The sequence below is a fragment of the Protopterus annectens genome, chromosome 2.part2, assembly GCF_019279795.1.
Source record: "Protopterus annectens isolate FY-2018-M chromosome 2.part2, PAN1.0, whole genome shotgun sequence".
Lineage (NCBI taxonomy): Eukaryota > Metazoa > Chordata > Ceratodontiformes > Protopteridae > Protopterus > Protopterus annectens.
The window spans coordinates 593,059,103-593,074,675 of NC_056730.1; the positions used below are offsets into that span (position 1 = coordinate 593,059,103).

The 15,573-nt window shown below is 41.7% G+C and overlaps 1 protein-coding gene across 2 annotated transcripts in view; it reads left to right on the top strand.

Moving 5' to 3' along the window:
- Positions 1-15,573, top strand: part of CCT7 (chaperonin containing TCP1 subunit 7) — a 1,331,840-nt gene that overhangs the window by 891,834 nt on the left and 424,433 nt on the right. For both annotated transcript variants that reach the window (XM_044064044.1, XM_044064045.1), the window contains one exon: positions 10,159-10,323. In XM_044064044.1, coding sequence (XP_043919979.1) covers positions 10,159-10,323 — 165 coding nt within the window. The remainder of the gene's footprint in view (positions 1-10,158; positions 10,324-15,573) is intronic.

A 15,573-nucleotide genomic window follows, 5' to 3' on the forward strand; every position in this document is an offset into this window, starting at 1 on the left:
CTGACTCCTTAACTCCGGCTCCCAGCAAGCCCGACAGATATTACAAGGTCCCTTACTCCAACAAATTTTTATTTAGAAACCCTGCTGCTGACCCTGAAAGTATTTCACAGGGTCCAAAGGGAGTTAATGTCTCAACAGCAAAAAATCCTGCCCCCTCTGACAGAGATTCAGGGGCACTGGATAGATGGGGAAAGAAGGTTTATACATTTGCAACCTTGGCAGTTAGGGCCCTAAACTGCCAGTTTCATATGCTCAAGTATCAACAACATGTTATGGGATTGCTGAAACAGAAAATGATGTTGATTTCTGAATGTGCAGAAAATAAAGAATTGCAGGACTTATTGCATGCAGCTGAACAAGTTGGAAAGCATACTTTGCAATGTGGTTTTGATTCCTTAGAGGCCTCCTGCAGGGCCGCAGTTACTGGATCTGTGATTAGGAGGCATGCCTGGCTAAAAGAGCAAAATTTGCCTCATGTTAAAGCTAAATTACTGGATGCACCTTTACAGCATGATACTCTGTTTGGTATTAAGGCAGAAGAGGTTTTAAAGAAAATTGAAGACAAAGCTAACTCTATGCAAACTGTAAAAGACTTCTTACAAGTGCAGCCACCAAGATTCAGTAGACACTGGCCTGCAAAAATAATTGGTCCTTTCCTATGTCCGACAGAGCTCAAAGAGGGTAAATCCATATTCCCTAAAGGTTCTAGATGCCAGACACAAGATTCTTACAGGTCAAAGCAGTGGAGTGCTTCTACCTCCAAATCTGGAGGAGATAAAGTGCAACCCTACAGAAAACAGTCCAAATGACTTCCCTCTGCCATCACCAAGCGCTTAACTTTTGGCAGCACCCTTAGGGGAAAGTTAACACTTTTTGCTCAAAATTGGCAGTTAATAACCCAGGACAAGTGGGTGCTAAACATAGTATCACAGGGGTACAGATTCTATTTCCATACTCTGCCAATGGCAAACGGTTGGCCGGATCTGCCAAAAAATCAATGGGCAGAGGCACAGAAACAGGTTACGTCCCTCATGGATAATGGGGGTTATTCAGCCAGTACCAGAACAGGAAAAAGGACAAGGTTTTTACTCAAGACTGTTCTTGGTACCCAGAAAGGACAAGGCCTGGAGGCCAATACTGGATTTATCAATTTTGAACACCTTCCTGGACATTCCAAAATTCAGAATGCTAATTTTGCAGCAGCTTCTTACCATGCTGGACAAGAATGCTTGGCTGGTGACATTAGACCTAAAAGAGGCTAACCTGCATGTCCCAATAAGGGAATCGTGCAGAAGATACCTCCGTTTCAAGGCTGGCTTAATGCGTTACCAATTCTCTGCACTGCCCTTTGGCTTATCTACTGCGCCCAGGGTATTTACAAAGTGCCTGGCACCAGTCATTGCTTTTTGCAGACAAAGAAGTATACAACTATATTCTTACTTGGACGACTGTCTCATTCAAGCAGAGAACAAGGACATTCTTCTTCAACACCTGGCATTTGTGAAAAGGCTTCTAACATGCCTAGGGTACACAATAAACGAAAGGAAATCACAACTGGTACCCTCTCAAAAGATAACATTCCTGGGTACAAGCTTGAATACAACTGCCCAGATGGCTTTCCTCACACCAGACAAAGGCAACTGACTACTTACTTCAAACTGATGGCAACAAAAACCCAGTTATCTGCAAGACAAATTCTGCAGGTTTTGGGGTTCATGGCATCCTGCATTCTACTGATTCCATATGCAAGACTGCATATGAGGAAACTTCAATGGTACCTAAAAAGTTAATGGAGTCAACATTGTCACAGTCTGGAAACAATGATTCCTCTCATTTCCTGCCTACAACAGGAGTTCCTATGGTAGGCAAAGGCATGTCACCAAAACATGGGACGGCCATTCACTCTATCCCCTGCCAGCCATACCTTAACAACAGATGCATCAGATTATGCATGAGGGGCCCACTTGGCCGGAAGATGCATTCAGGGCATATGGACCCCAAAACAAATCTGCATATCAACCAAAAAGAGATGTTAGCTGTTCAAAATGCCCTGACAGCCTTCAAGGACTTAGTTCATCCAGGACAACTACTGATAAAGACTGAACACCACGGTTATGTGGTATATAAACAAGCAGGGGGGGCACGCATTCATACCCCCTTTGCAGACTAGCCATGGCACTGTGGGACACAGCTTTGACTTACCAAGTACATCTACAAGCTCAATTCCTGCCAGGAAAACAAAATATTCTGGCAGAAGACTTGAGCAGAAATCTTATGGATCCTCACGAGTGGAAACTAGATCCACAAGTCTTCAGCATGATAACAAAGAAATGGGGGAGCCCGGACATGGATCTGTTTGCCTCTCCTCAAAATTATCAATTGAAAAGATTCTGCACAAGGACTTATCACAGACAAGCATGGAAAGTGGACGCCCTATCCTTCAGTTGGAAAAACCTATCAGTTTACACCGTTCCTCCTCTGCCTCTTCCCAAGGTCCTGCTAAAAGTCAGACAAGAGAAACCAAAGATGATACTAATTGCCCCGGACTGGCCACGCCAGTACTGGTACCCAATCCTAAGGAACTTGTTTCAATACCCAGCTTCGACCTTACCTCAAAGACCTCAATTACTGTCCCAGCAAAACAATCAGATCCTGCACAATCAGCTCCAAACACTGAACCTGGCAGCATAGCTGATCATGTAGTTATACCAACATCTCTCAGTAAAGCTGTGATGGATTTCATTTTGGAAGCCAGAAGGCCTAGTACTAGAAAATCTTATGCTGATAAATGGAAGAGATTCTCTGCTTGGAATCAAGCACAAGGAACTGATACAGCAGAACCAAATATTCCTCGGGTATTACACTACTTGACTGAGATGCTTGACAAAGGCCCATCTTTCTCATCAATAGAAATCCATGCCTCTGCCATTTTGGCTCATTACAATACAGAGCCACCAATCTTTTCTCATCCTTTACTAAAGCAGTATCGGGAGGAGCCAAAAATGTAAGGCCTCCCAGAAGATCACCAGTACCTGCATGGGACCTCAATTATGTGTTGGAAAAGCTCACCCTGCCTCCTTTTGAACCAGCTGCTACTGCAGATCTAAAGTTCTTATCATGGAAAACAGCTCTGCTCCTAGCAGTTACTTCAGCAAGAAGAGTCTCAGAGCTACAGGCCCTCATGGCTGTGGAGCCTTTTATCATATTTTACCTAGACAGGGTGTCTCTGAGGACCAATCCTTCATTTATGCCTAAGGTGGTTTCCAGTGTGGCTCTTAACCAAACTATTCATCTGCCAACTTTTTATCCGAATCCGCAGAACAAGGGGGAGAGGATTCTATATTCATTGGACGTACACAGCTAAGATTCTACTTGAGCAGGACTTAAGCTCTTAAGAAAAACTAAGCAGTTACTAGTGACATGCTGCAGGATCAGAAGGAAAGGCTATTTCAAAGCAGACTATTTCAAAGTGGATAAGCCACTGCATTCGTTTCTGCTACTTACACCATGGCAAACCTGTGCCCAAGGGCATTAGGTCTCATTCCACCAGAGCCGCAGCTCCATCAGCAGCCTTTCTCAGAGGAGTACCAACCAAAGACATTCTAGAGGCTGCTACTTGGAGTTCTGTTCACACTTACAAAGCATTATCATTTGCCTCTCTACTCTAAGTCCAAGGCAGGCTTTGCCACTGCAGTTCTGCAGGACCTTCTAGCCGCTCCTAATGCTGTTTAGCTCCAGCCTCCCATCCATAGCTTTGGGATTCTACCCAAATGTAATGACTGCAACAGTGAAACACGAAGAACATAGTACAGTTGTGTACACTTACTATAAATGTAGATGTTAGAGTGTATTCACTGTTGCAGTCCAGGTTACCTGCCCGCCATCCCCCTTTTCTTCTGGAGTTTCTCTTTCCTTCACTGTCTTGTACAACCTGTGTGGTGTATTTGCTTGTAGATGAAGGTAAAGTTTGTATTGCATGTATATATATAGTTTACACACACACATATATATATATATATATATATATATATATATAGATATAGATATAGATATAGATATATATATATATATATATATATATAGATATATATATATATATAGATATATATATATATATAGATATGTATATATATAGATATGTATATAGATATATACACACACACATATACATATATATATATATATATATATATATATATATATATATATATATATATATATACACATACATATTTGCTACCTTTTTGGGGGCACCTGACATCTGGGGCAAGAAAAATTAAAGAAAATGGCGTCGGCTGCTTGTTTTATACCCCTGACGACTTGACGTCATGGAAGAGGAGACAGCAACCGACGCAGGACCCAAGACTTTGGAATTCAGGCCGACTGAGGGCAACCTGCCAGCAGATTACCCAAATGTAATGACTGCAACAGTGAATACACTTGAACATCTACATTTATGGTAAGTGTACACAACTGTACTGTCTTTGACATGTAAGATTTAAAAAGGCAAATGGAAAAGATTTTCTATTTGGGTAGAACAAAAATGAATAGACCCTTTTACAGCACCTCTTGCTGCTGTTCTCGACTTCTTGGCTTCTCTTTTCAGCAATGGAGCTAGTTATTCTACTGTCAAAGTCCAATTAGCAGCTATGTCCACTTTTCACATTGGTTTGGATTCCTTATTGCTTGCTTATTTCTCAGGGGCACCTTCCTGCTTCGGCCACCAGTGACAGATGCTACTCCACCTTGGGATTTAACAATTTTGCCAACCTTGGTCCAACCACTCTTTCAGTCTGCAGCTACTGTAAATTTGAAATTCCTGCCCTGGAAAACTTTTTTTTAGTAGCTTTTAACGTCTGCAAGAAGATTGTCTAAACTTCAAGACCCTTCTTCAAAATTTCCATATTTGATTTTTCACAAGGATAGAGTTACCTTGCATACCAATTCTTCATTTTTACCCAAGGTACTGTCCATCAGTTTTCCAGTCTTTTTTCCCAATTATCAAAACAAAGTTGAATATACTCTCCATCTGGTTGATGTTCATAGACAGCTTTGTTTTCATTTACACAGAACAAAGCCCTTTAGAAAGTCAGATCCAGTTGTTCATATCCTTTTCATTGGCAGAGAGAGGTAAATCTGTTACCCAAGTCTTACTGGCAAGATGGTTGAAAGACTATTACATTTATTCTTGCAAAAACATCCCCTTGACAGGGCATATTAAGGCCTACTCCACAAGGTCAATGGCTACTTCTCAGGCTTTTTGATCTAGAGTTCCTCTTGAGATTTTTGCTGCAGCTACTTGGCCTAATCCCCGCACGTGTTACTCATTATGAATTGGACATTCTGTCTAGGATTAGAAGTGCTTTTGGATATGCTGCTCTTCGGAATATCCTTCTGTAAGGGCCACCTTGGATCATAGTAGCTGGTGACTGTCCCACAGGTTAATGAAATGAAGAGGACATCATCAGATAAAGAAGTTGTTCCTACTATAACGTTCCATCTGTGTTGCTGTGTTGTCCATATTTATTTCCATTAACCTTCCCACCCTACATCCCCCTATCCAAATCTTTGAGAAGCCTGGCTTAATATTCAAAGGACTTTCTATTCCTTATGTTGAGCTCCTGATGTTTATGGAGTTTTGTATTTTTTCTAGTGTAAATATTCTTATTTGCCTTGCTTTTTGGCAAACTCAGTCTGAGGCAAGTTGGGGGAAGTGGGACATTGTGGGTATAGGGAGGAGCTCAAGTCAGGAAGCTAAAGCTGTAAAAAAGCAGCCGATCGGATGTTTTTCGTGTTTCACTGTTGCAGTCATTACATTTGGGCAGCCTGCTTGCAGGTTGCCCTCAGTCAGCCGGATTAACAAAATCTTGGGTCCTGTGTCGGTTGTCCCTTCTTCCATGACGTCAGTTCGTCAGGGATATAAAACATGCAGCCGACGTCATTACATCAGTCTGTCTTACCGTGCGGTGCCCGAAGCAGAAGCAGTTTGCAAGTGCCGTTCGGCCGATTCTTGAAATTTTCGTTTTTGAGTTTCAGAACCAAAGTCTTCAACTTAAAGCTAAGTACCCCGTTGGGGAAACTTTTTCTTGCTCCTTACCGATGTCAGTAAAAGTTAATAATTGCATTACTTGTGGAAAGCAAATATCTCATGAAGGTTTTCATTTGTACTGTATTCTTTACCTAGGCCCTGACCACTACATACCTTGGTGTTGGTTTTGTGCTTTATTTAATCGGCGCAATATCCATCGTCTGTATATTTTTGCCTCTAAATATTTTGGTTCTGTTTAATTATCCAGAAATGTCCTTGTTAGCCATCCGACTACCGGGATTCTGAAAAAACGCAAAGAAAAAGACAGGCCGCCGAAGTCCAAAACTGCCGACAACGCTTCTCCTAAACCAGTCACCAGTTCGCCGGTACTCAGTGAGGTGCTTTTGCAGCCCCTGATACCCGCTACTTCTGATTCGCAGGCCTCTACTGAGACCCATTCGGAGTCCAGTATGCCGCAAGATACTTCAGGTATGGAACCCGTGGATGTCTCTACCTTGGATGGGTCCGGATCCGCTGTGCAGGCACCAGCTTCTGAGGGTGTATTCAGGCCTACAGACTTGCATATTAAATCGACACCTCCTTCATTACTAAGGCCAAGCGAATAAGGGAGCCCAGACATAGATCTATTTGCCTCCCCCCAGAACTACCATTTGGACAAGTTTTGCACAAGGACTCCCCACAAACAAGCCTGGAAAGTGGATGCTCTGTCCTTCAGGTGGAAAAACCTTTGTCTACACCTTCCCCCCGCTGCCTCTGCTCTCCAAAGTTCTGCTAAAAGTCAAACAGGACAAACCAAGGATGATCTTGATTGCTCCAGACTGGCCTCTCCAACACTGGTACCCCCTCCTGCGCAGTGTGTCATAGTTATCTCCATAGCACCTTACTCAGACTCCTTTCCTGCTGTGTCAGCAGGCGAACCAAATTCTGCACCCTCAGCTTCCAACATTGAACCTTGTAGCCTGGCTTATCACTTAAATTCACCCCTATCATCCCTCAGCAAACCTGGGAAGGGCGTCATCTTAGAGGCAAAAAGACCTAGTACTAGAAAATCTTATGCTGAAAAGTGGAAAAGATTCTGTGCCTGGAACCAGTCTAAAGGGATGAGCACAGTGGTGCCCAATTTACCTCAGATTTTGCAATACTCCCCTCTTCTCTCATCCACTGCTCAAGCAGTACTTCAGAGGGGCCAAAAACTTAAGACCACCCAGGAGAGTTCCAGCCCCTGCCTGGGACCTTAACTTTGTATTGGAGAAACTCACTCTACCTCATTTTCGAGCCAGCTGCTACTGCAGACTTAAAATTTCTTTCTTGGAAAACAGTTTTTCTTTTAGCAATCACTTCAGCTAGAAGGATATCTGAATTCCAGGCTCCTTATGGCAGTGGAGCCTTTCATCATCTTTCATGTGGACAGGGTGTCACTCAGGACCAATCCACTCTTCATGCCCAAGGTGGTATTCAATGTGGCTCTTAATCAGTCCATTCATTTGCCAACATTCTTTCCCAATCCACAGAACAAAGGGGAATGGATTCTGCATTCCTTGGATGTGCACAGACAACTTAGATTCTATTTGGACAGGACTAAACCTTGAAGTAAATCGGAACAACTGTTGGTAGCATTTGCTGCAGGGGCAGAGGGGAAGGCTATTTCAAAACAAACCATTTCTAAATGGATAAGCCATTGCATTCATTTCTGCTATAAGCACCATGGAAAACCTATCCCCCAGGGGATCAGATCTCACTCCACCAGGGCTGCATCTACTTCGGCAGCCATTCTCAGAGGTGTTCCTACCAAGGACATCCTAGAAGGTGCTACTTGGAGTTCTGTACATACTTTCACCAAGCATTATCATTTGCCAGTTTTCTCTAAATCTAGAGCTGGCTTTGCCACTGCTGTCTTGCAGGTTCTTATTGCTGGCCCTAATACTATATGAATTCCTCCTCCCAACCACAGCTTTGGGAATTTACCCAAATGTAATGACTGCAACAGTGAAACACGAACAACATAGTACAGTTGTGTACACGTACCATAAATGTAGATGTTTGAGTGTATTCACTGTTGCAGTCTTGGTTACCCTCCCTCCGGCCCCCTAACTTCTTCTGACTATACCACTACTTTCCTTTACTATGCTTAAAAGCCTTTTTGGTGCATTTGCTTTTTGTTGGAGGTATACCTTTGTGTTTTTATGTTTATTTGCTCCCCATTGGGGGGGGCACCTGACATCTGGAGCAAGAAAAACTGATGTAATGACGTCTGCTGCATGTTTTATACCCCTGACGACCTGATGTCATGGAAGAAGGGACAGCAACCAACGCAGGACCCAAGACTTTGTTAATCAGGCTGACTGAGGGCAACCTGCAAGCAGATTACCCAAATGTAATGACTGCAACAGTTAATACACTCTTAACATCTACATTTATGGTAAGTGTACACAACTGTACTTTCCAAAGGTCAGAATTGAAGCCCACAGGTTAATGGAAATGAAGATGAACAACACAAATGGAACGTTATGGTAAGAACATAACTTTATTTAAGAAGCTCAGTTTGCTGTAAAAACTGTTTTCAGTACTTATTTTAGGTAGAGAGCCTTCCACTTTGCAAGATAATTCCTTAACAGACCAAATATGCTCAGTGTCTTTATCAGATATATTCTTTGAAACCAACTCTAGTCCAAACAGTCATCCAGTAACAGTTCTGAAATCAGACTTATATTTTGAAGAATAAACAGATTTAAGATGAAGTATGTAAAGTTTGTATTACAAGTTTTATTTCAGCTGGGTTTATTACCTAACTAAAAGGAGCCAAACTTTGCTTGTAGAAAAAGGAATCCTACAGAAATATATGTAACCTACTGTTCACTTGTTGGCCATCTTGAAGGGAATCCCATTTTCACTTGTACGTTTTAAGGCAACAGTAGTAGGAGGCTGGAGAGAGAAAAATTTGTAGCAAGTTTCACAGATTATCATTTTGTATACTACCATTACAGGTTGGATACAGATCTATGTAGAACAGGATTGTAATTAATTATGTTAATTTTGACTTGTGTTAAGCCTAATGAGTATATTGGAGAAAACTATAATGCATTTTTCCCCTTGATAGAAGCTCAGTACAGATTAAAAAAATATATCAACTTGAGTTGACTTTGGCAAGTTGTGTGTAACAGAATATGTTGACTGTATTTAAAATTAGTGAGATACTATTAACTGCGTGAACAGGTTTTCTCAGATGTGTGTTTTTTGTTTTTTTTTCGCTTCCTACACAGTCTGTATAGGAATCCTGCCATTGGCTCTGCTTGCTGCACCCATTTGGCTCATTCATTCCATGGGGACTGGAAGTGGATATTCCAGAGCAAGGTTGAGCCACCTGCAGCATGTTCACTTCTAAGAAACTCGTTTGGCACATATGACCAGCCTACATATTCTGTGGAGTGGACTGCCCTTCCCTTGCACTAGGCAGTTTGCTGATTCATGGTAGCTAATACAACTTAAAAAATAAAAAAAAGTAAAATAATCAAATACCACCAAGACCACCGATCCAAAAAAGTAAGCAAATTTAATAAAGCACTTAGTGCCTTGGCTTATACAGCCTTCCAAGAGTAAAAACACTACAAAGTACTGTTTTATATACAGCATATTGCACAAAACAGTCAATTAAGCATACAATTCAAATAACATACTTCCAATTACATTCTTTGTTGAGTCCCTGAGGCCCCAAAGTACCATACTTTAAAATCAGCAGGGTTTCTTTTTGTAAGAGTGTTATGGTGGTATTTTATTATGATTCATGGTAGCTGTGTGGCTAAAGGAGAGATGTGTATGCTGCCAAGCACACCTATCTCCCCTAGCTCAATAAGGCAAGTATGCTCAGAATCCTCTGTAAGTGCCCCCCACCCATGAGCAAGCCAGCATTGGATGCCCAAGCCCATCCCTCACCTAACCCCTCAAGCACCTTTGCTGCTGCTCAAACTTGGACCTCCTGAGCTTCCTTTACATTACAGAGCTGAGTTTCTTGTTTGTATTTAGTCTAACCAAGTATATTAAGAACTTTGGGGGAAGACTTGTATAAGAGGGTAAGTTAAGCTGAAGTTAATTTCTACTTTCTATTTTAACAGGAATCTCAGCTGGTAGCTGGTGTTGCTTTTAAGAAAACATTTTCTTATGCTGGATTTGAAATGCAGCCCAAGAAATACGAATCTCCCAAAATTGCCCTCTTGAACATCGAATTGGAACTAAAAGCTGAAAAAGACAATGCAGAAATAAGAGTCAACTCAGTCGAGGTAAGGACTTTAAGGTTCTCCATGATAGGAGGATTGTATCATGATTGCTTTGTAAAACTTTTGTTACAGTAGATAACAGTAATGACAGTGGGAAGCATCTGCTGAGAACGTTAGCAGACCAAGTTTACTGTCATCTGCAAACTTGGTCAGTCATAAGTCCTTAACATTAGGTTTGGCTTCTGAGAAATAAATGCAAGAGAGGAATGGCCCAATGACTGAACTCTGGGGTACACTGATAGATCTTTTGAAGGAGGTAAAACTGCCCACGCTAAATTCCTGAGTCCTATTTGTAAGCCATTGTGCTGTCCAACGAGTTACATAGAGACTGACATTTAGCTGGGAATGTTTATCTAAGGTACAGAAGTGTGGGATGTTGTTGAAAGCCTGTAAAATTTGAGACTGGTGTAGATGTGGGTATGTGATCTTAGAATGTTGAAGGGGAGTTGGGGGGGTGCAGTTTGAGCTAAATTTCTTCACTAGTAAGTTGGCCATCTCCTCTGGTTCAGAGTATGTAATATCCTTTGCTTTTAGCTCTCCATAGTGCTAGCCATTGTCTCTGAGATTTCTAACATAATTATAGATGTCCTTCCATTCACTGGTTGCAGTGTTTGTGTAATGATTCCCTGCCTTTGGTAACCCAAAGTCTGGCCAGTATGCAAAAGTCTACTGTTGCTTTAAGGTACTCTGTATGTCACACATATGCTTCTCACATAGCATAGGGCATAAAGGTGACGTTCAGACGTACCATCCTCAGAACTTCTTTGCCCCCAGTCTGAACGCCTATGTCTTTTCCGCTACTTCAGACACATCTCTCATTCGCTGGTATGAATGCCTAAGTCTTGTTTGTTGGTTTTGAGCTGTTGCAGATAAGTACCCCATTGGGGTTTTGTTTTTTCTTGGCTTTTTGTTGCTTCTGGGGGTTAATGTCATCCAAGAAGGGTAAGTGTCAATGCAGGAGACATTCCCCATAAAAAACGCCACGATAAGTGTTTGTTCACTTTGCCTAGGAGCTTCTCACGACCATACGACCTGTTCTGTATGTCTGGCTTTCATACCGAAGACCCTGTGGTAGGCTTTCTTCCCTTGCTTTGTATCTTGAGAATCAGTGACTTAAGCTTTTTGCTAAGGATACCATGAAAGTAACTTCCTGCCCCAAGGGTCAGCTGTTAGGTAAGAAGGTTAAGAAACTAAGACCGGAACCTTCTGCTGTCCATCCTCTGCTGGATGCTTCTCCTGAGGTCAGTGAGAACCCAGAGGTTTGCCCGGCTTTGTTGTTGGATTTCTGTATTAACTAATCTGCACTTTTGTACTGAAATTGTCTGCCTTACAGGGTCTGTTAAATCACTTTTGTTACTGTCACACTGTTTGTAAAGCTTTTTTAGCTAGTTTCACTATGTGAAAGGTATTAACTGGAAATTTTCTCCATTTGTTAAGCATCTGTTTGTTCTGATTTCTTGCCAAGGAGTGTATCCATATAACTGATTTGTTTGCAGTTAAAAGCGTTCTCTAGAGTCTCCTTGCTCCTTCGTCTGTGTAAAAGTTTCATTTAGTGTCTCACTGCTGTTTTTCTGCTGTGATAAACATTGCTTTAGTGTTTTCTGCCTAAAATAGTGTAGCTAGTAGCTGTAGCATAGTTTCCCACTCTCCCTCCATATTGGTGTCTTGTTTTTATACTTGGTAGTTTTGCAGTCGCTCGCTCTTACTGTAAACTTGATCTGGGACACTCCTCCCAGTCCAGTGCTATTAGCTCATTCTTCCTAATTCAGAGAGAACATTTGGGAAGGCCAACCCCTGTAGTTTCTTAACTCGTTCACTCCGGAGCAGCTCAGAAATTGCTACCCGTTTACTTCCACTATAGGAACAACAGTGCAGCCTGAGCTCATTTTCAGAAAATCCATTTGTAATACCATACAGAAAACAAGTGTTCATAACTCTTTAACTGTAAGAGCTAGACTATAAAAATGTAAATGCGAAAGTTGTTCAGCAGACACTGACCTTTCCAACAGTGTAAGTGTTGATAGTGTTTATCAAAGTCATTATTAAATATTTGGCAAGGAGTGCTGATATTGTGCATATTTTTTACCTTTTTGGAAAAGCAAAGCACAGTATCTTGGTCAGTGTACAATGTAGACCCATACAGTTTGTATTTAATATGTTTGTATGAACATCAGCTTTAAAATGATACCTTAATCATTACTGTGTGATGCTCCTTTATGGATATATTCACAGAAATATGATTAATATAATATTTCTCATAATTGATAAAACATATCTCATCACCTGTAACAGACAGAACCTACATGTCAGTGTAGAAGTTGTGCGTCTCAGTGTCCGCTTCATAATGATGCATCATTTGTGTCATCACCATGCTTCCTTGCAAAAATATGGGCATAATAATGAGAAGTATTGGAAATGTATAATTTTCATAATCCTACAAGACTAAAACTGTGATATCTGTACAGGTGTACAGTACACAGATGCAGTTCTTCTACCATGTTGTAAGGAGTAACACTGTCTTCAAAATGAGGTATTACTTGGCACATTGAGATGTTCCCTTGCAAAGTTATTTAACAAAATATGGGAAAAAATCATTTTCATAACCCAAGTCCTAAACAAACTTTGATATCTGTACATGTGTATGACGCAGTTGTTTTACCATGTTGAACTATTAATACTGTCTTCAAAATGTGGCATTACTTAGCACATTGAGATGCTCCCTTGCAAAGTTATTTACCAAAATATGAAAAAAATCATAATTTTCATAACGTAAGCCCTAAACTGATATTTGTACATATGTACAGTGCAAGGCCACATTTCTTTTACCACATTGTAAGGACTAATACTGCCTTCACAATGATGTATTACTTAGCACATTGACATCTTTTGTTAGCTAAGCCATTCACTACTTTTGTTAGCTAAGCCATTCACTAAAGTATGAAAAAATATAATTTTCATAACCTAACTCCTAAAAAAACTGATATCTGTACATGTGTATAGCATACAGCCAGTTCTTTTATCATGTTTAAGGACTAACATTATCTTCAAAATGAGGTATAACTTGGTACAATTACATGCTACCTAGCAAAGTTATTTACTAAAATATAAAAAAAAAAATTTCAGTAACCCAAGTCCTAAACAAACTGATATCTGTACATGTGTATACAGCATTCAGACCCAGTTGTTTTTGCCATGTAGACACACATCATTGTAAATGTACACATTCTTGGTGTATCCAACATACTGCTGAATGGGTACATGTAAAGAAAAAAAGCAAGGGTAAGGACTGCCACTCCACTAATGAACCCAGGACAGGCATGGGACATCGGTGGCATGCAAGACCATCTCATCTGTCCGATACCTGTGCTGGCTACCCACTCAGACAGCTGATACCACTACAGTCTCACGACCTCCTTCAGTGTCAGCAGTTTCTTACCTATGCATTTTCTCTTTATACGTGTCCATTCAGCAGTGGACCTAAGGGATCAAGTTTTGTATTACTAAGCCCTTCCTGTCATCTAAACTCTACACATGACTGATGAAAGCAGAAAAAGAAAAAGTATTGCAGGATGGTTACTGACATATTCGATTGTATGTGGTAACACTCTCCTGAAGCAGTTCTTTCTCAGCATCTTCACCAGCTCATAAATATAACAATAGAGTTTTACTTACCATACTGGTCCTACTTGGGCATGGGTGTTTTCCATTCTTCTCACAAGCTGCATATTACCAATGTATCATTCATAGCTCTCCTTATGCCATTGTGGAGATCAGTCAAGAGCAACGCAATGCCCTCCTCAGTTAGGTGAATGCCGTCCCTTTGAAATGGTGAACATCTCTGCTGTGATGCTGTCATGGCAGACTGTAGATCCACCGACCCTGTGCAACAAGCCATGCATGACCCCATTCTGTAAACGTCTGGCCTTGTACGTGTTGACTGTTTGCTGTTTTCCATATCTGGCAAGGAATGATGCGAAACCACACAAAATGACACTTTGGCCACCATGACTGCAGATGTTCAAAAATTACTCTGATTTGAAACCGTAGCCTTCCTAGTGGGTGACTGATGACATCATTCCCTCCAATGTGCAGCACAAGAATGTCGGGCTCAGGGTAGATGGAACACTTCTCTTCCAACAACTGCAGTACTCCGCTCCAATGCAAACCTCTTCTTGCAATCCAGTATACCTTCACACTGGAATGTGGGGAAGCTCAGGTTGTAGTGGTTTTCACTTACGGAGGCATGGCTGGCAGCCCAGTGAATGTAGGAATGGCCACATATCCACACTCGTCATTCTCCTGCTCATGAAGCCATAGTGTTAGAAAGTGGGCGAACCTGCACAGGAAAGAAAATGCAAACAGATTACTAATGTTTGAGAGATGTATTGGAAGACTACATATGTATATATGTCATATGCATTACCTGGTTAGCCCATCCAACTCTTCACTTCTGTTCACAGGGGCATTATGCTTTTCATAAGGTACATAAGTGGTGATGCTACAGAGGTACATACCTACCACCCTTGAAAACACCAAATTACACACAATGACTCACAAGGGGGCACAGAAAGGGCACATGTAAAGAGGAAAAGCAGGCTAAGGACCACCACTCCAATAATATGCTGAGGACTGGCATGGAGCTTCAGCTCATGGGTGTCTGAAGTGTTCCTGGCTACCCACTCAAACTGCTGGTAGCAGCAATGACTCACGATTGCATGCAGTGCCAGCACTCTGCCTTCCCTCTGCCTTTTCCATTTACATGTGTCTTTTTGGCATTGGCCATAAGGAGTCAAAGGAGGGAGCTAATGTAAAGCCTCTTGACCTGACCTACATACATTTACTACACCAGAAGGGGAGGGGGGACTGAGTGGAGAGTGAAGCCAAGACAACATGTGAAAGGACTAAGCCTGACCCAGGCTTTGTCTTTTTGCATGTTTCCTTTTCTGTAGGGAAGCATTGCATCACAGTGACACCCCTGAGGCCATGCTTACCTAGGACAGCAGCACTATGAGACTGAGCTGAAGTATGTCCAAGTTCCCAACTGCAATCCCAGTCTATCATTAGATCCATGGTGGCTGGGTATGCCCCCCCCGTGATGCACCCACCCACACAAGAGCAGTTGGCACAAATCTCTGAAGAGGAACCTTCCTGGCCTTGGTGCATAAGGACTTGCCCGGTAACTGACAAGGGGACACAGAAAGGGAACATGAGAGAGAAGTAGCAGGGTAAGGACCGCCACTCCACTAAAAAAGT